This window comes from Rhinoraja longicauda, chromosome 9 (assembly GCF_053455715.1).
Source record: "Rhinoraja longicauda isolate Sanriku21f chromosome 9, sRhiLon1.1, whole genome shotgun sequence".
NCBI classification, from domain to species: Eukaryota; Metazoa; Chordata; class Chondrichthyes; order Rajiformes; family Arhynchobatidae; genus Rhinoraja; species Rhinoraja longicauda.
The window spans coordinates 15824532-15839543 of NC_135961.1; the positions used below are offsets into that span (position 1 = coordinate 15824532).

At 37.5% G+C, this 15012-nt stretch overlaps 1 protein-coding gene across 2 annotated transcripts in view; it reads left to right on the forward strand.

Annotated features, from left to right (window-relative positions):
* The window catches only part of LOC144596495 (echinoderm microtubule-associated protein-like 6), a 207639-nt gene that overhangs the window by 144388 nt on the left and 48239 nt on the right, over positions 1-15012 (forward strand). For both annotated transcript variants that reach the window (XM_078404836.1, XM_078404837.1), the window contains exon 28: positions 7326-7404. In XM_078404836.1, coding sequence (XP_078260962.1) covers positions 7326-7404 — 79 coding nt within the window. The remainder of the gene's footprint in view (positions 1-7325; positions 7405-15012) is intronic.

The window sequence follows — 15012 nt, forward strand, 5'->3', positions numbered from 1 at the left end:
GGGAGGATAGGAGAACTTAAATAACCATTTTGGAGTATACATTGAGACCACAAAATATGTGAGGATATAGAAAAAGTAATAGGGGGATTTAAAACAATTTAAAGTAGGTATGAATGGTGATGTAGAGATGAACGTAAGTGATGTTTTTGATGAATTGCATAAAGATTTCAAAACTCTGCACAGTCAAAATAGATAGTAGAATCATCAAGCAACTATGGACAGATTAACTGTTAAGAGAGGGGAATCAAGAACTCGTGGGCATAGGTTTATGGTGAGAGGAGAATGATTTAATAGGAACATGAGGGGCAATTTTTTTCAACACAAGTAAAACAACTTTTGTGGGTATATAGAACGCTGCCAGAGGAAGTAGTTAAAGCAGGTACATTAACAAAATTTAAAAGAGATTTAGACAGATACTTTGATAGGAAAGGTTTAGTGAAATCTAACCAAATGCAGGCAATTTGGACTACCTTGGTTGGCATGGTGAGTGGGGCTGAAGGGCTATTTCCATGCTGTGTGACTTTACAATTCTAAGATTCTATGATTGATAATGGGAGTGACAATGTGACTAGGAAGTCAACCACAAAGGGTGGCTTTTTTCTTAAAAAAAAGAGAATTATACAACATTTGAGGTGAGTCATGCTTCACAATGGAAATTGAGAAATCAAGTGTATAAGGTGGTCATGCTGGATATTATTAACATAATATTAGCTCTCCATAATCAATTATGATATAACTTTTTTTTAAAAATAAATGTGCATGAATTTATACTATTGAGTTTAAGGTCCTGCTCAAGCATATTCAATATGTTATCTGTAGATAATTTGCACATCATCATTTAACATTTGTGTAGGAAGGAACTGCAGATGCTGGTTTAAACTAAAGACAGACACAAAAAGCTGGAGTAAAGAGGGTCAGACAGCATCTCTGGAGAAAAGGAATAGGTGATGTTTTGGGTCGAGACCCTTCAGACACCCAGAGAGATGTGAATTTGTGGAATTCTTTGCCTCAGAAGGCTGTGGAGGTCAATTCACTAGATGCATCAAAGAGAGAGTTAGATAGGGTTCTTAGGGCTGGAGCAATCAAAGGATATGGGGAGAAGACAGGATCGGGGTACTGATTGTGGATGATCAGCCATGATCACATTGAATGGCGGTGCTGGCTCGAAGGGCTGAATGGCACACTCCTGCTCCTATTTTCTATGTATCTATGTATCCAAAGATGCTGTCTGACCTGCTGGGTTCCTCCAGCTTTTTGTGTCTTTGAACATTTGTCCAAGATTTCTGTGCGTTAGAATGACAATGCAACTATAGTCATGTAATCCACCTATAAGTAATCTCTAAAAATTCAGAAACATGATTCTCATCTCTAAGGTGGTGTTATGAGGAAGAAAACTTGAGTATTTTGAAAACTGTTCAATGGAAGGATTGTTTAAATGGTTTTCCATAATGTTTTGGAAATATATTTTGTTTGGGGCAATTAAAAAAAAAAAAACATATCTAAGGCAAAACGATGTTTAAATACTTTTTAGTGGAAGATACTTTTAATTGAAATCAATTCTATTAAATACTCACTCGTAGCCAGCATGTTCAATCATTTTGTTATGGCTTTGAGGCACCAAATAGATTTCTATTTGTGGGTGCTTAAAAATTAAACCATGGATATGTATGTTTATAACTTAGCAATGAAAAGCCTCCACAGAAAGTCTAATAAGATATCTAAACATCCTTTCATTGATTTAAAGATGAATCATGAAATTAGGAAATTTTCCTCAAGGTAAGTAATTTTAAAACAACAGCTTTAAAATAATTTTTACTTCATCTATTAAAGGGTTCCAAATTTATATTCATTAAAAGTACTCATCCTAACCAGAGCTCCCAATTGGTATTATTGTGAATGTTTTATTGAAGAAATTTTATTTAAAGGGAAGTAATTAGTGTATGGACACTAAAATGGTGATAAGTACCATCTGACTTTGTATTCCCTTGCTGACATTCAGCTCAATTGATGACAATTGTACCAAATGTCAAAGACAAACAAAGACAGCAACCAGCACTCTGCACCATTTTAGGTTTTGTGACCATTTACAGGTTTACATTTCACAGTTTTGTTCAATTTGGGCATTGTAGAAAATCAGATTGAGGTAAGTATTATTGAGAACCTAATATAGAGGATGAACTAAATGCAGTATACTTGGGAAGCATTGACAAAGCTTCCTTTTTTTCCCTTCCTATTTTATAGGAGATTAGTACAGAATTTTCCCAGTGATGCCAGGGTATGGGTTTTCTGAATTTGTAGATTGGTGCGCTCTGATTTTTGGTTTTATTTGCTGGCATGATTGAGAAGCATGGTTTGTGCCAAATAGGCTACTGATAGTAATTAAAATGCTTGTGCATGAATTTAGATATATTATGCAATTTTCCTAATTGACCTAACTTTTTCTTCTTTTGGCTTTACTTGCTGCTGACAAGGGGATCCAGGTAATTTGCTATTTTTTAGAGAGTTTATTTAGACTATCCCCTATTCCTAATTCCTCCGTCTATGCCACATCTGCGCCCAAGATGAGGTGTTCCACACCAGGACACCTAAGATGTCATCATTCTTTAGGGAACAGGGATTCCCCTCTCCCATCATAGATGAGGCCCTCACTCATGTCTCCTTGGTACCCCGCAGCTCCGCCCTTGCTCCCCCTCCCCTAATCACAACAGAGATAGGATCCCTCTAGTCCTTGCCTTCCACCCCATCAGCCTTCGCATACAACACTTAAGCCTCTGAAATTTCCGCCACCTCAAACGGGATCCCACCACTAGCCACATTTTCCCATCTCCACCTCTTTCCGCCCTCCGCAGAGACCATTCCCTCCGCAAGTCCACGGTTAACTCATCCCTTCCCACCCACCCCACCCCATCCCCTGGTACCTTCCCTTGCAACCACAGAAGATGCCACACCTACACCCTTACCTCCTTTCTTGACTCTGTCCAGGGAACCTGACAGTCCTTTCAGGTTAGGCATAGGTTCACTTGCATCTCCTCCAACCACATCTACTATATCCGTTGTTCAAGATGTGGACTCGTACATCGGCATGACCAAATGTAGACTGGGCAATCGTTTCGCGGAACACCTTCACTCAGCCCACCTGAACCTACCTGATCTTCCGGTTGCCAGACACTTTAATTCTCCTTCCCATTCCTACACAGACCTTTCTGCCCTAGGTCTCCTCCATTGCCAGAGTGAGGCTAAACGTAAATTGGAGGAATAGCATCTCATGTTTCTCTTGGGCAGCTTACAGCCCAGTCTTATGAATATTGATTTCTCTCACTTCAGGTAGACCCGGCATTCCCTCTCTCTCTATCCCTCCCCCACCCAAATCACACTGGCTTCTCGTTTTCACCCTACAAAGTTAACAATGGCCTGTTTCCTTTATCATCATTACTTTTTTGCATATCTTTTATTCATTGTTCTTTATCTCTCCACATCATTGTCTATATCTCTCATTTCCCTTATCCCTAACCAGTCTGAAGAAGGGTCTCGACCCGAAACGTCACCCATTCCTTCTCTCCAGAGATGCTGCCTGACCTGTTGAGTTACTCCAGCTTTTTGTGTCTATCTTTATTTCTGTAACAATGTATTTGTATGTGAGATGAATATTGCTTACTTAATTAAAATGCTCCATATTTATTTTTATATTGATCTTCAATGAGGCTAAATGTTAAAATGCTTTTTAAAAAAAAAGAATATTTAGCCATTGGCTTATTTTATTTATTAGCAGTTGTTTAGTTATCAAGAGTGTTTAATTTTCATATATGTACCGATGATGGAAACAATGGAATTCTTACATGTAACAGCACAACAGGCCTGTAAATACAATAAACATGAATAATACATAAACAAAAATTCAATAAATTAATAACTCCAGTACTATTGCAAAAACTCCTTTCTTCCATAATTCATAGTTGAGGTTAGTGTTATGTAGTGTTCAATAGCCTGATGGTTGCTGGGAAGAAGCTATTCTTCAACCTGGTGGTCACCGTTTTCACACTCGTACCTTCTTCCCATTGGTAAAGTGAAATAAGAGCGTGGCCAGGGTGGTGTGGGTCTGAATATACTGGCTGCCTTTTTTACATAGCGCCTCCTACATGAATCCCATGGATGGAGGGGAGATCAGATCCTGTGATGGACCAGGCAGTGTCTGGCACTCTTGTTCCTTTGCCTTGGTTCCTGAGTGTTTGAGTTGACTGTATTGCAACCAGTCAGTATGCTCTTTACCATGCACCTGTAGAAGTTCAAGATAGTATTCGTCGACATACCACATCTCTTCCATCTTCTAAGAATGTAGAAGCATTGATAGGCTTTCTTCATGATTGCATCAATGTGCCTGGCCGAGGATAGATCTTCAGAGATATGCACACCCAGGAATTTGAGGATATTGACTCCACAGCCAACCCGTCGATGAAGACAGGTTCGTGGATCCTCAGCTTTCTCCTTCTAAAGTCAACAATCAGCTCCCTGGTCTTGCTGATGATGAAAGCAAAATTCTGCTCTGTTCTGGCACTATTCCATCAGATTTTCAATCTCCCTCCTATATATGACCCGTCATGAGTGTTATTCATCCAACAACGCCAGTGTCATTGCGACATTGTCACAGTGTCAGTGCTTGGCCACAGAGTCATGGGTATAGAGTGCGTAGAGCAGGGGACAGAGCACACATTCCTGAGGGGAGCTTGTGCTGATGGTTTTTGAGGAAGAGCTGCTGTTGTCAATTCGTTGTGATTATGGTTTGCCAATGAAGAAGTTAAGGATCAAGTTGCATAGAGATGACAGAGATCCAGATGATGGTGTTGAATGCCGAGCTTCCGTCGACGAACAGCATGCTAAACAGGAAACTGCAGAGATTTAAGAGGATGTTGCCAGGTCTTGAGGGCCTGAGCTCTAAGGAGAGGTTGGGCAGGATCAGACTTTATTCCTTGGAGCACAGAGGACTGAGGGGTGATCTTAGAGGTGTATTATAACATGAGGGAAGTAGATAGGGTGAATGCACAGTATTTTACCTAGAGCAGGGGAATCAAGAACCAGAGGACATATGTTTGTGAGAAGGGAAAAATTTAATAGTATTCTGATTGGTAACTTTTAACTCAGGGGGTGGTGGGTATATGGAATATACCTACCTCCAGATATGTTTTAATGGAACATTGTCCATGTGTCAACTCAAGGAAACTTTAAAAAATGGTAATCATGTTTAATGCTGTATGCAGTATCTGTAGGTACCCATAAGAAATGCAGGAGGATTTTAAAAAATCTGTCAAAATACTTCCAAATTGCAAACTGTATGTATACCGATGCTCCCGAAAGTTGTATCCCACTAGGTATTGCTGTTAATTCGTGCAAAATACACTCGAGTCATGCCACATTTTCAAACATTACTCTTTAATTGCCAAATGTTAATAAAATAAATGAAATATACATTTATTTATCAGTGAAATTTGTCGTTTGCTTAGTGCTTTTTCTCATAGTTTCCTCTCTACACTGACCTTTGCCACTGCTTTCTATCATGTAGAAAGCACAGAGTATTTTAAAAAGCAGTTTCAATTTTTCCAAGTTCTGAGGAAGGAAGGTGGCTTGACAAAATCTAATAAGCACAAAAGGTGGCTTGACAAAATCGAATAAGCACAAAATCAAATAAGTTGGCAGGAAAGGGTATCTGTTGGAAAAAATAATGATATAACAATGTGCCCACATTGTGCTGTCCATTTGTCTCTTAAAATGGAGGTGGGGTTGCCACTCAGCATATCCTTTTTCTGAATCAAATATAATTGTATTTATTTCACAATTTCTCACCTTCATATCTACACTCTGATAGGGTATCCATTCGTGCTACAGGTTGTGGCAGGAAGTATTGATCCATTCACAAATGTGTTCACAAATTAAACCATGTCACGTAATTTATCTGAATGGTGCAGTTCATTGTACTGGAGCATATGTGTGCATGTGCTGGTTTATTTTAATTATTGACAAGATATGACAGTAGCAGAGCTATTTGCTCAGAGATTCAAGGGAACAGATCCTACTCAGTAATTTAAAAACCTTGGAATTCATGTATATCTTTCTGTTGGATAGTGAGTCAGCAGGCCTATGGGATTTGGGATTTGCTGTAAAAGAGATTGAGAACAGCAAAATTTCACTCCAGTTTGCAATTTATGAATCTAATACAAAGTGATGCTTTTAATACTTATAAATGGATTGCAGATTTGCATCCATAATTTTATGAGCTGTGGTTAAAATAAAAACGGTAGCCTAAGAATTGAGATTCATACTGTTGCTTTTGGAAATGTATTATCATGAAATAAAATCCAATAACACCATGTTGGTTACATCATATTTAAAATTTGCCAGGACACTTTCCTTTCTTCCTGCACAACATTCCTTTTAATGCTTTGCAGTGAAACTTAATCCAGAGTTGACTGAGCATCTCAGCGCTCCCAGTGGGCAGTGCGGCTATGGCCTGTTGGCAGGAAGCCACAGAGCCAACCCCTCCCTACTCATCCCCCAAGGCTGGACACACTCAGACCCGGCGGGCTGCCATCAATATGTCATTTCATAAGTGATAGGAGCAGAATTAGGCCATTCGGCCCATCGTCTACTCCACCATTCAATCATGGCTGATCTATCTCACCCTCCTATCCCCATTCTCCTGCCATCTTCCCATAACCCCTGATACTCGTACTAATCAAGAAGGTAGGGGGAGGCTGCTGAGTAGCCCTGCTCATCCCGGACAACCAGAGAACAGGAGGATGGAGCCTGCGACGACACCATCATTGGTTGACTAACCTCATTGCATTGCAATCAGATAGTAGACCCCTTAGGTCACACTACAATCCTTAGGCATAATACTTTTTCTCAAAACTTTCATAAAGCTGCCAAAAATCAACTAAAGTACTACTGCCTCCCTCAGAATGATTCTTGTTCCTAGTAAAAAATGAGTCAGTTACTGCATATTTTATGTCAGAAGGTGTACTGGGTGATTGCTGGTCAACGCAGACTCGATGGGCCAAAGGGCCTGTGTCTCTATCCGCACTGTATCTCTAAACTCTAAAAGTCTAAAGTTTTGTTCAATTATGTGTAATTCCTTCTGGCTTTACAGTTTCTGATTGGTTGTACAGCTCCAGCACCAGTGATCTTATATGTTTGTCTTAAGTAGGTCTTACAGCAACGTGGATTAGAGAATTGTTGGTAAAATCTTGAGAATTTCAAAATCTTACTCTTTGAAATGTAGCAAGCAGCTTATTTCTTCAGCTATACACTTAGAATTTTTGTTCATTAAATTGCAGACCACCTGTCAGCAGAGCTGCTCCTCAACCAGAGAAACTGCAAAAGAACAATATTAGCAAGAAAAAGAAAGTAGTGGAGGTAACATAATTCCCACACCACTCTTGAAGAGATTTGGTAACTTTTAATGTATCAATTGGTGATAAGATGTTAAGCACCATTGCATGAACTTTTGAAATTCAGTTGTAATGGGGATATTGATGATGCAGCATTTTTCATCTAGCTGTTGATCTGTAAAGAATAATTGATTGTTTTAAATATTTCACCTAATTTTAACCCAGGTTGAAACACTTTTCTTTGCTCATGCTCATGACATAGAAGTAATAACTTTTATTTTTTATTGTTTTGAGGCTCTCCCTACAGTTTGTACATTTCCAATGGGATCGTGATAAAACATAAATTCCTTTTTAATCGAATGGCAGATTAAGTTAAAAGATTTGTAAGCTTCTATTACATAGTGTCCATGCAGTATATTTAAGCATAATTAATATAGATTAATCTATCTCGCCATTATATGCAAATTCAGGATTGCTGGAGATTGCTATTCTCTGCATGCACTTTCTACCAAACCCTACAGAAATGTGCAAAGATTTCTTCAATAATATCTCTCAAACTTGTAACCTCTACTTCTTGGAAGTAGCTCAAACAGGGCAATTTACCATCAAATAGCAGCTCTGACCTGAATTTAATCACAGTATTTATATAGCTGCTGCTGTTAAATGTCCAGAGATTCATTGGCTTTATTGTTGTCAGATTCCCCATTGATGGTCGGGAATCTGGCAACAATAAATCCAATATATGTCTTGGAGTAATGGTGAGATTGTTATTGCATATCATACATATGTTTCTTGCCATATTACCAGATCAAGCTACTCTTACTGTAGGAATGTTTCATCATCTGAATAATAACAAATGGAACTGAATGTCTCATGATCACCAAACATTGTCGTACTGAACCTATGATGCAGAAAATGCTTTTGATAAATCAGCGGAAGATGGTTAGGCCTGAAACACCACTCTGAAAAATAGATGCAGTAAAATCAGAAACTAGTATTTTTGACTTCCAACACCCACAGAAGTTTTCCAAAGTATTTGGTGTGACTCTAGCCAATGATTTTTTTTAAACCTTGATTCCCTTTGATTACTTCCATTAAGGATTCAGGTACCACAACTTGGCCAAATTCTGTCTTGTAGTTGAGGACAGTCACTCTCACCTCACTTACGGGATTGAGTTCTTTTTTAGATTTTTTTTTCCATAATTGGAAAAGACCTTCAATGGCATATGGAACAAATTGGCAGAATCAAAGCTTAGCATCAATAAGATTATTAATGAACAAGTATCTCTTGAAAGACCTTTGCGTGACACGTTCCATTACTTTGCTGATGCTTTATAGCAGAAGATTTACACAAATAAGATTTGCTTTTCTGTTCAAAATATACACAAGTAATTTCTATACTGTCAGGTAAATACCTGTTTTATAGCTGAGTATAAGTTTTAAGCACAACAGTTGGGATGCCTAGATCTGCTCCCAACTTGTTCCTTAGATTCGTAATATGTACAGAAATAGGCATGAATGACTTGAGCCAGTTCTACTCATTTAACTTAACTCAATGTGCATATGCATTGATTCCCTTTTTTTGCCTTAGCCTTTATGGAGGGGAATTCCTAAAGGGCCTGTCCCACTTAGGCGATTTTAAGGCGACTGCCGGCGACTAGGCTGTCTCCGACAGTTCGCTGGGGTGTCGCGGGCATGATCGTGAGGAGTCTTCAAAGAATCGTAGTGGATCTCAGCGCGCCGCTGAGAAATCATCCAGTATGAAATTTCTTGGCAACAGCTGGCTTGTTGGCAGGTATCATTGCTTATTGCAGGCGCTGTCTCATGCTGTCCCCAGGTTTGCAAGGTTGTCCCCGGTACTTTATTCAAAAACTCTTTGAATGAGTTGTCATGATAAAGTTGATTTTGGTGATTTAAAAAAAAATAGGTGACGGAATTTATTGAATTTCCAAATACTTTATCATGACATCTCATTCAAAGATTCTAGTCACATTCATTTTGACCATTAAAATCAAACGCTGGACTTCCGGTGGCGCTATGGACTGAGTAAGTCGCACTAGCTCCGTGAACATTTCGATCTAAGAAGAGAGGAACGGGACGGGCCCGTTGCAACTTACCGGCAATTCTCAACGAAGGGTGGGTGACGTCATCAGATCGCGACTTTTAATAGTAAATGTCGACAAGTCGCACCCCCCCCCGTTAAAAACCGTTAAAAAAGGAACGGTTAGAACAAGACTGTTGAAAGAAGAAGGACCAGGACAGATGGAAGCCTCTGCTACAGCCCAAACTTCAGCGTTGACTCAGGAAGAAACCTCCAAACGAATCCGGAATCCACAGCCAAAAAAAATTGGTTTGGAAGAATTTCGTAGCGTTGTTGGTGAGGAGCTTTCAGGTATGAAGTCTCAAGTAACAAATATGACAGTTGAACTCCAAGAGATGAAAGTTGAATTAGTATCGCTTAAAGGAATGAAGGGGGAAATACTAATTATTATTAAGGATCAGTTGGCTACATTAAAAAACTGAAATATGTGGAATCATGAATGAACACATGGAGGAAGTAACCTCCAAGCTACAAAAGTTGGACTCCGATTTTTCCGGTAAGGTGAACCACATCACTGAGTCAATACAACAACATGATGAGGCTATATGTGAGTTGGAAACTTTAGCCGAGACGAGTGCTGAAACAACAAAAGCAGTATTGACGGAGACTCAGCGTTTATCTGATTTATTGATGAAATTAACTGAAAAATGTACTGACCTAGAGGGTCATTCTAAACGACAAAATTTAAGAATTCTTGGAGTTAAAGAAGGTAAAGAGAAAGATAAAAACCTTCGTGACTTTACTGCTGAGCTGTTACAAGAAGTTTTGAAAATGGATTCAAAGCCCTTGCTGGATCGAGCCCACAGAGCACTGAGAGCATGGCCAGGTGCTAACGCCCCTCCAAGGCATTTGATACTGAGGGTGCATAATGCTCACGTTTTAGAAGATATGCTGTCGAGAATTGCTAGTAACAGAACTTTATCATTTCAAGGCGATGAGATTCGCATCTTCAGAGATTACCCTGCTGAGGTGGTCAAGAAAAGAGCACTGTTCAATGAGTCAAGATCTATTCTTAGGAAGATCCCAGCACTCAGATTTGGTATGTTGTATCCAGCAAAACTTCGAGTTACCTACAATCAAACAGAATCCTTTTTTACTGACCATAATAAAGCACTGGAATTTGCTCAGGAGATCGAAAGGTCGCTGAAGGGTTGAATATGACTTCACGGCTTTATTAATTGGCAGACAACTGATTGGACTTTAAAATATTAAAACCTAAAGATTTAAGCTTAGTGTATATATTATACGAATATTAACCATAACTAATTACTATTATTCAAAAAACATATATATTTTTATTAATCATTACTAATAAGAAGTACAAGTAATATTTGATTTATGTAAACTTTACTTCGAACACTTAATTAATATACCTAAGACAGAAAAATCGGTTTATTATAGACTAATTTGTTTCGGGCCTGCCCCGTTTAACTCTCTTTTATAAAAAATTTAAAAAACAACAATTTCGTTAAAAAACGGAGCTAGTATCATTTTTTTTTTACATCCCACGGAAGTCCTTAGATTTTTTGCCACCTTAGGGTGGCTATCACTAACTGCACTAATTGTAGTTGTAGTTTTAGTTGTTTCTTCTTTTTTCCTGCACTCTTTTAACCTTTTATATATTGATTTTTTTTTAGATTCAATGTTTATTATTATGTCATTTTTCAGAATTTATATACCTTTGGGAGATATTTCCGGGAGACATTCTACGTAGTACAAAAGATCATCCACCCGTCATTCAAGAAAAATGTGTAGTTCGGTTGCCAGGCCATTTGCTTTATTATAGACTATTTATCGGTTAAGATGCAAGATTCTACTAGGAAAACAGGGGGTAAAGGTATTACATTTTGTAGTTGGAATGTCAAGGGTATTAATGAACCAATTAAAAGAGGTAAAGTACTTTCACATTTAAAATCTATTGATGCTGATATAATGTTCCTTCAGGAAACTCATCTCAAAAATGTAGCACATAATAGATTGAATGGCAAATGGATTGATAAATTATTTCACTCATCATTTCCCTTTAAATCAAGAGGTGTTGCCATTTTAATTCGTAAGGGTATACCATTTATACATACTTCCTCTATAGTCGACTGAAGGTAGATATGTTATATTAGTGGGAGAACTATATTCTACAAAATTGATATTGGTGAATGTCTATGCACCAAATTTTGATAATCCGTTATTTAAAAAAAATATATTTAATACCATTCCAGAATTTGGACAATATAACTTGATAATTGGAGGAGATTTAAACTGTACATTAGATCCTTATTTGGATAGATCGTCAACTCAAAGGAAAACAAAATCCAAGTCGTGTGAATTATTAAACTCTTATATAAATAGTGCAAATATAAAAGATGTTTGGAGAATTGAAAACCCTTCAGGCCGAGAGTATTCATTTTATTCATCAGTGCATAAAACTTACTCAAGAATTGACTATTTCTTGGTGGACTCCAAACTTATTCCTTATACGTATAATTCAAAATATCATAATATTATTATATCCGATCATGCCCCTTTAACATTTAGGGTAAAACTTCAAGGAGTAACGGGAAACAGACCAATTGGAGATTTAATGCTCAAATCTTAAATGAAAAAGCATGTTATGACTATCTTAAATCACAATTTGAAACTTTTTAAAACGCAAATGACCTCCCTGAAACACCTGCGTCCCTGCTTTGGGAAACATTTAAAGCGTTTGTGAGAGGATGTATTATTGCCTTTCAAGCGTCTCAAAACAAGAAGAAGCGGGTTGAACAACATGACCTAGAAAGTCAGATAAAACAGTTAGACATAACAAATGCCATCGCTCCCTCTATTGAAATACATAATAAAATCGCAGCTCTCAAATATAAGTTAAATTATATACTCTCAGCTCATATTTTAAGGCTTTTTCAATATACTAAACAAAAACATTTTGAATTTGGAGATAAACCACAGAAATTGCTAGCATGTCAACTCCGTAAATTAGAAGATGATTCTACAATTCATAAAATTAGATCAGAAAACGGAGATTTGCTTAAACTACCCAAGGATATTAATCAGAGATTTTTGCAATTTTATCAGTCATTATATTCATCAAAAATAACAGATAGCTCTGCGCAGATGCAAAACTTTTTGCAGGAATGTAACCTTCCTGGTTTGAATGTGAGTGACAGAAATTCACTGGGCGCAGAAATAACTATGAAAGACGTTGAAGAGACCATTAAATCCATGAAAAATGGGAAGACTCCTGGCCCTGACGGCTTAAATAATGAATTTTATAAAAAATTTAGTGATTTGATCTCTCCACGTTTGCAAACTGTATATAGTCACGCCTTTAAACAACAGAGATTACCACAAACTCTGACTGAATCAACAATAATACTTATTCCTAAAAAAGATAAGGATTCTGAAGACCCTGGTTCGTATAGAGCGATAGCTCTTTATATACTGATCAGAAGATATTAGCGAAAATCTTAGCTCATAGATTAAGTCTAGTTATAGATAAATTGATACACCCCGATCAATCAGGCTTTATAGCTAAACGATATTCATTTTTCAATTTGAGACGCTTGTTCAATATAATATATTCAAATAGACTATTAAACGAAGATTTAGCAATCATCTCGCTAGATGCTGAAAAAGCATTTGATCAGGTAGAATGGCCCTATCTTTTCTCAGTAATGGAAAAATTTCAATTAGGTGAAAATTTTTGTTCATGGGTGAAACTTTTATATACATCCCCAACAGCTAGAATATTAACTAATCAAATGCTGTCATCCAAATTTCATTTATTTAGGGGTTGTAGACAAGGATGCCCACTATCCCCGCTTCTATTTGCCCTTATTATAGAACCACTTGCTGAGAGTATTAGATCAAATTCAGATATTCATGGCTATAACACTAAACATACAACTAATAAAATTTCTTTATATAACAGTATAACAGTATAACAGTATAACAGAGCTTTATTTGTCGTTCGGTACCGAAGTACCGAACGAAACTACATAGCAGTCATAGAAAAAAAAAAGAACACAAGACACATGACCCCAACACAAACGTCCATCACAGTGACTCCAAACACCCCCTCACTGTGATGGAGGCAACAAAACTTCCCCTCTCTTTCCCACGCCCACGGACAGACAGCTCGTCCCCGACCAACCCGCACAGTCCCCGCACCGGGCGCTGAAACGTCCCGCGGCCGAACCGGGCGATGAAAGGCCCGCGACCAAGCCTTGCGCAGCTAAGTCCCGTGGTCGAGCCGCACCGGGCACTGTTAAGTCCGCAGTCCAGCGATGAAAAGCCCCGCAGTCGAGCTGCACCGGGCGGATGATGTATTAATATACATTACAAAGCCAGAAATTAGCATTCCGAATTTATTAAATCACATAACTCAATTTGGTTCATTTTCAGGTTATAGAATTAACTGGTACAAAAGTGAAATTATGCCAATATTTGAGCACAATCCGGCCATACTTCAACAATTTCCTTTTAAAATTGCCTATGAAAAGTTTAAATATCTTGGAATTTACGTGACTAGGAAATATACTTCTTTATTTAAATTAAATTTTCCCCCTTTACTCACTAAATTACACAGAAATATCCAATTTTGGAAAACACTTCCTATATCATTAGTTGGTCGTAGTAATGCTATAAAGATGATCTTTCTCCCACAGCTACTATACTTATTTCGATCTACCTTCCAAAAAAGTTTTTTTTAAAAATTGATTCAATTATTACTAATTTTATTTGGGACTACAAGACTCATAGAATAAATAAAAGACATCTATGTAAGTCTAAAACTAATGGAGGAATTGCCTTACCTAACTTCTTATTTTATTATTGGGCGGTTAATATTAAAAATATAACCTGCTGGTTGGATGACACTGATCAACAACCGGATTGGTTAAAGATGGAGAAAGAGGATTGTTTACCATTTGATATTGGTGCGATCCTCTTAGCTCCAATAAATTTAAATAAAAAAACATATGGAGGTAATCCCATTATACACAGTGTTATCCATACCTGGAAACAATTAAATCTTACTTTAAAACTGAGTAAATTATCTGCTTTCCTCCCTATTGCGAATAACCCTTCTTTTAAACCGTCTGTCTTAGATAGAGGATTTGCTCAATGGAAAAGTTATGGAATTAAAAGGGTGGGAGATCTTTATCATAAGGGAACTTTTCTTTCTTTTCAGGATTTACAGCAGAAGTATGGATTACATGTTAATAATTATTTTAGATATTTACAACTTAGAGATTATGTAAAAGTACACATGCAAGAATATAAGTTTAGAGGTCCAGAAACTCTTGATGTATGCCTGAATCGACATTATAATTCAAATAAATTAATATCCTTTATTTATAATACTCTCCTAGATACTGACATTCCGCCATCAGAATCTTATAGACGAGCATGGGAGGACGAATTGAATCAACTTATAACGCAAGATATATGGGATGAAAGTTTACTACATATACACCAATGTTCATTAAATACTAGACATTCCTTAATACAATTTAAAATAATACATAGATTACATTA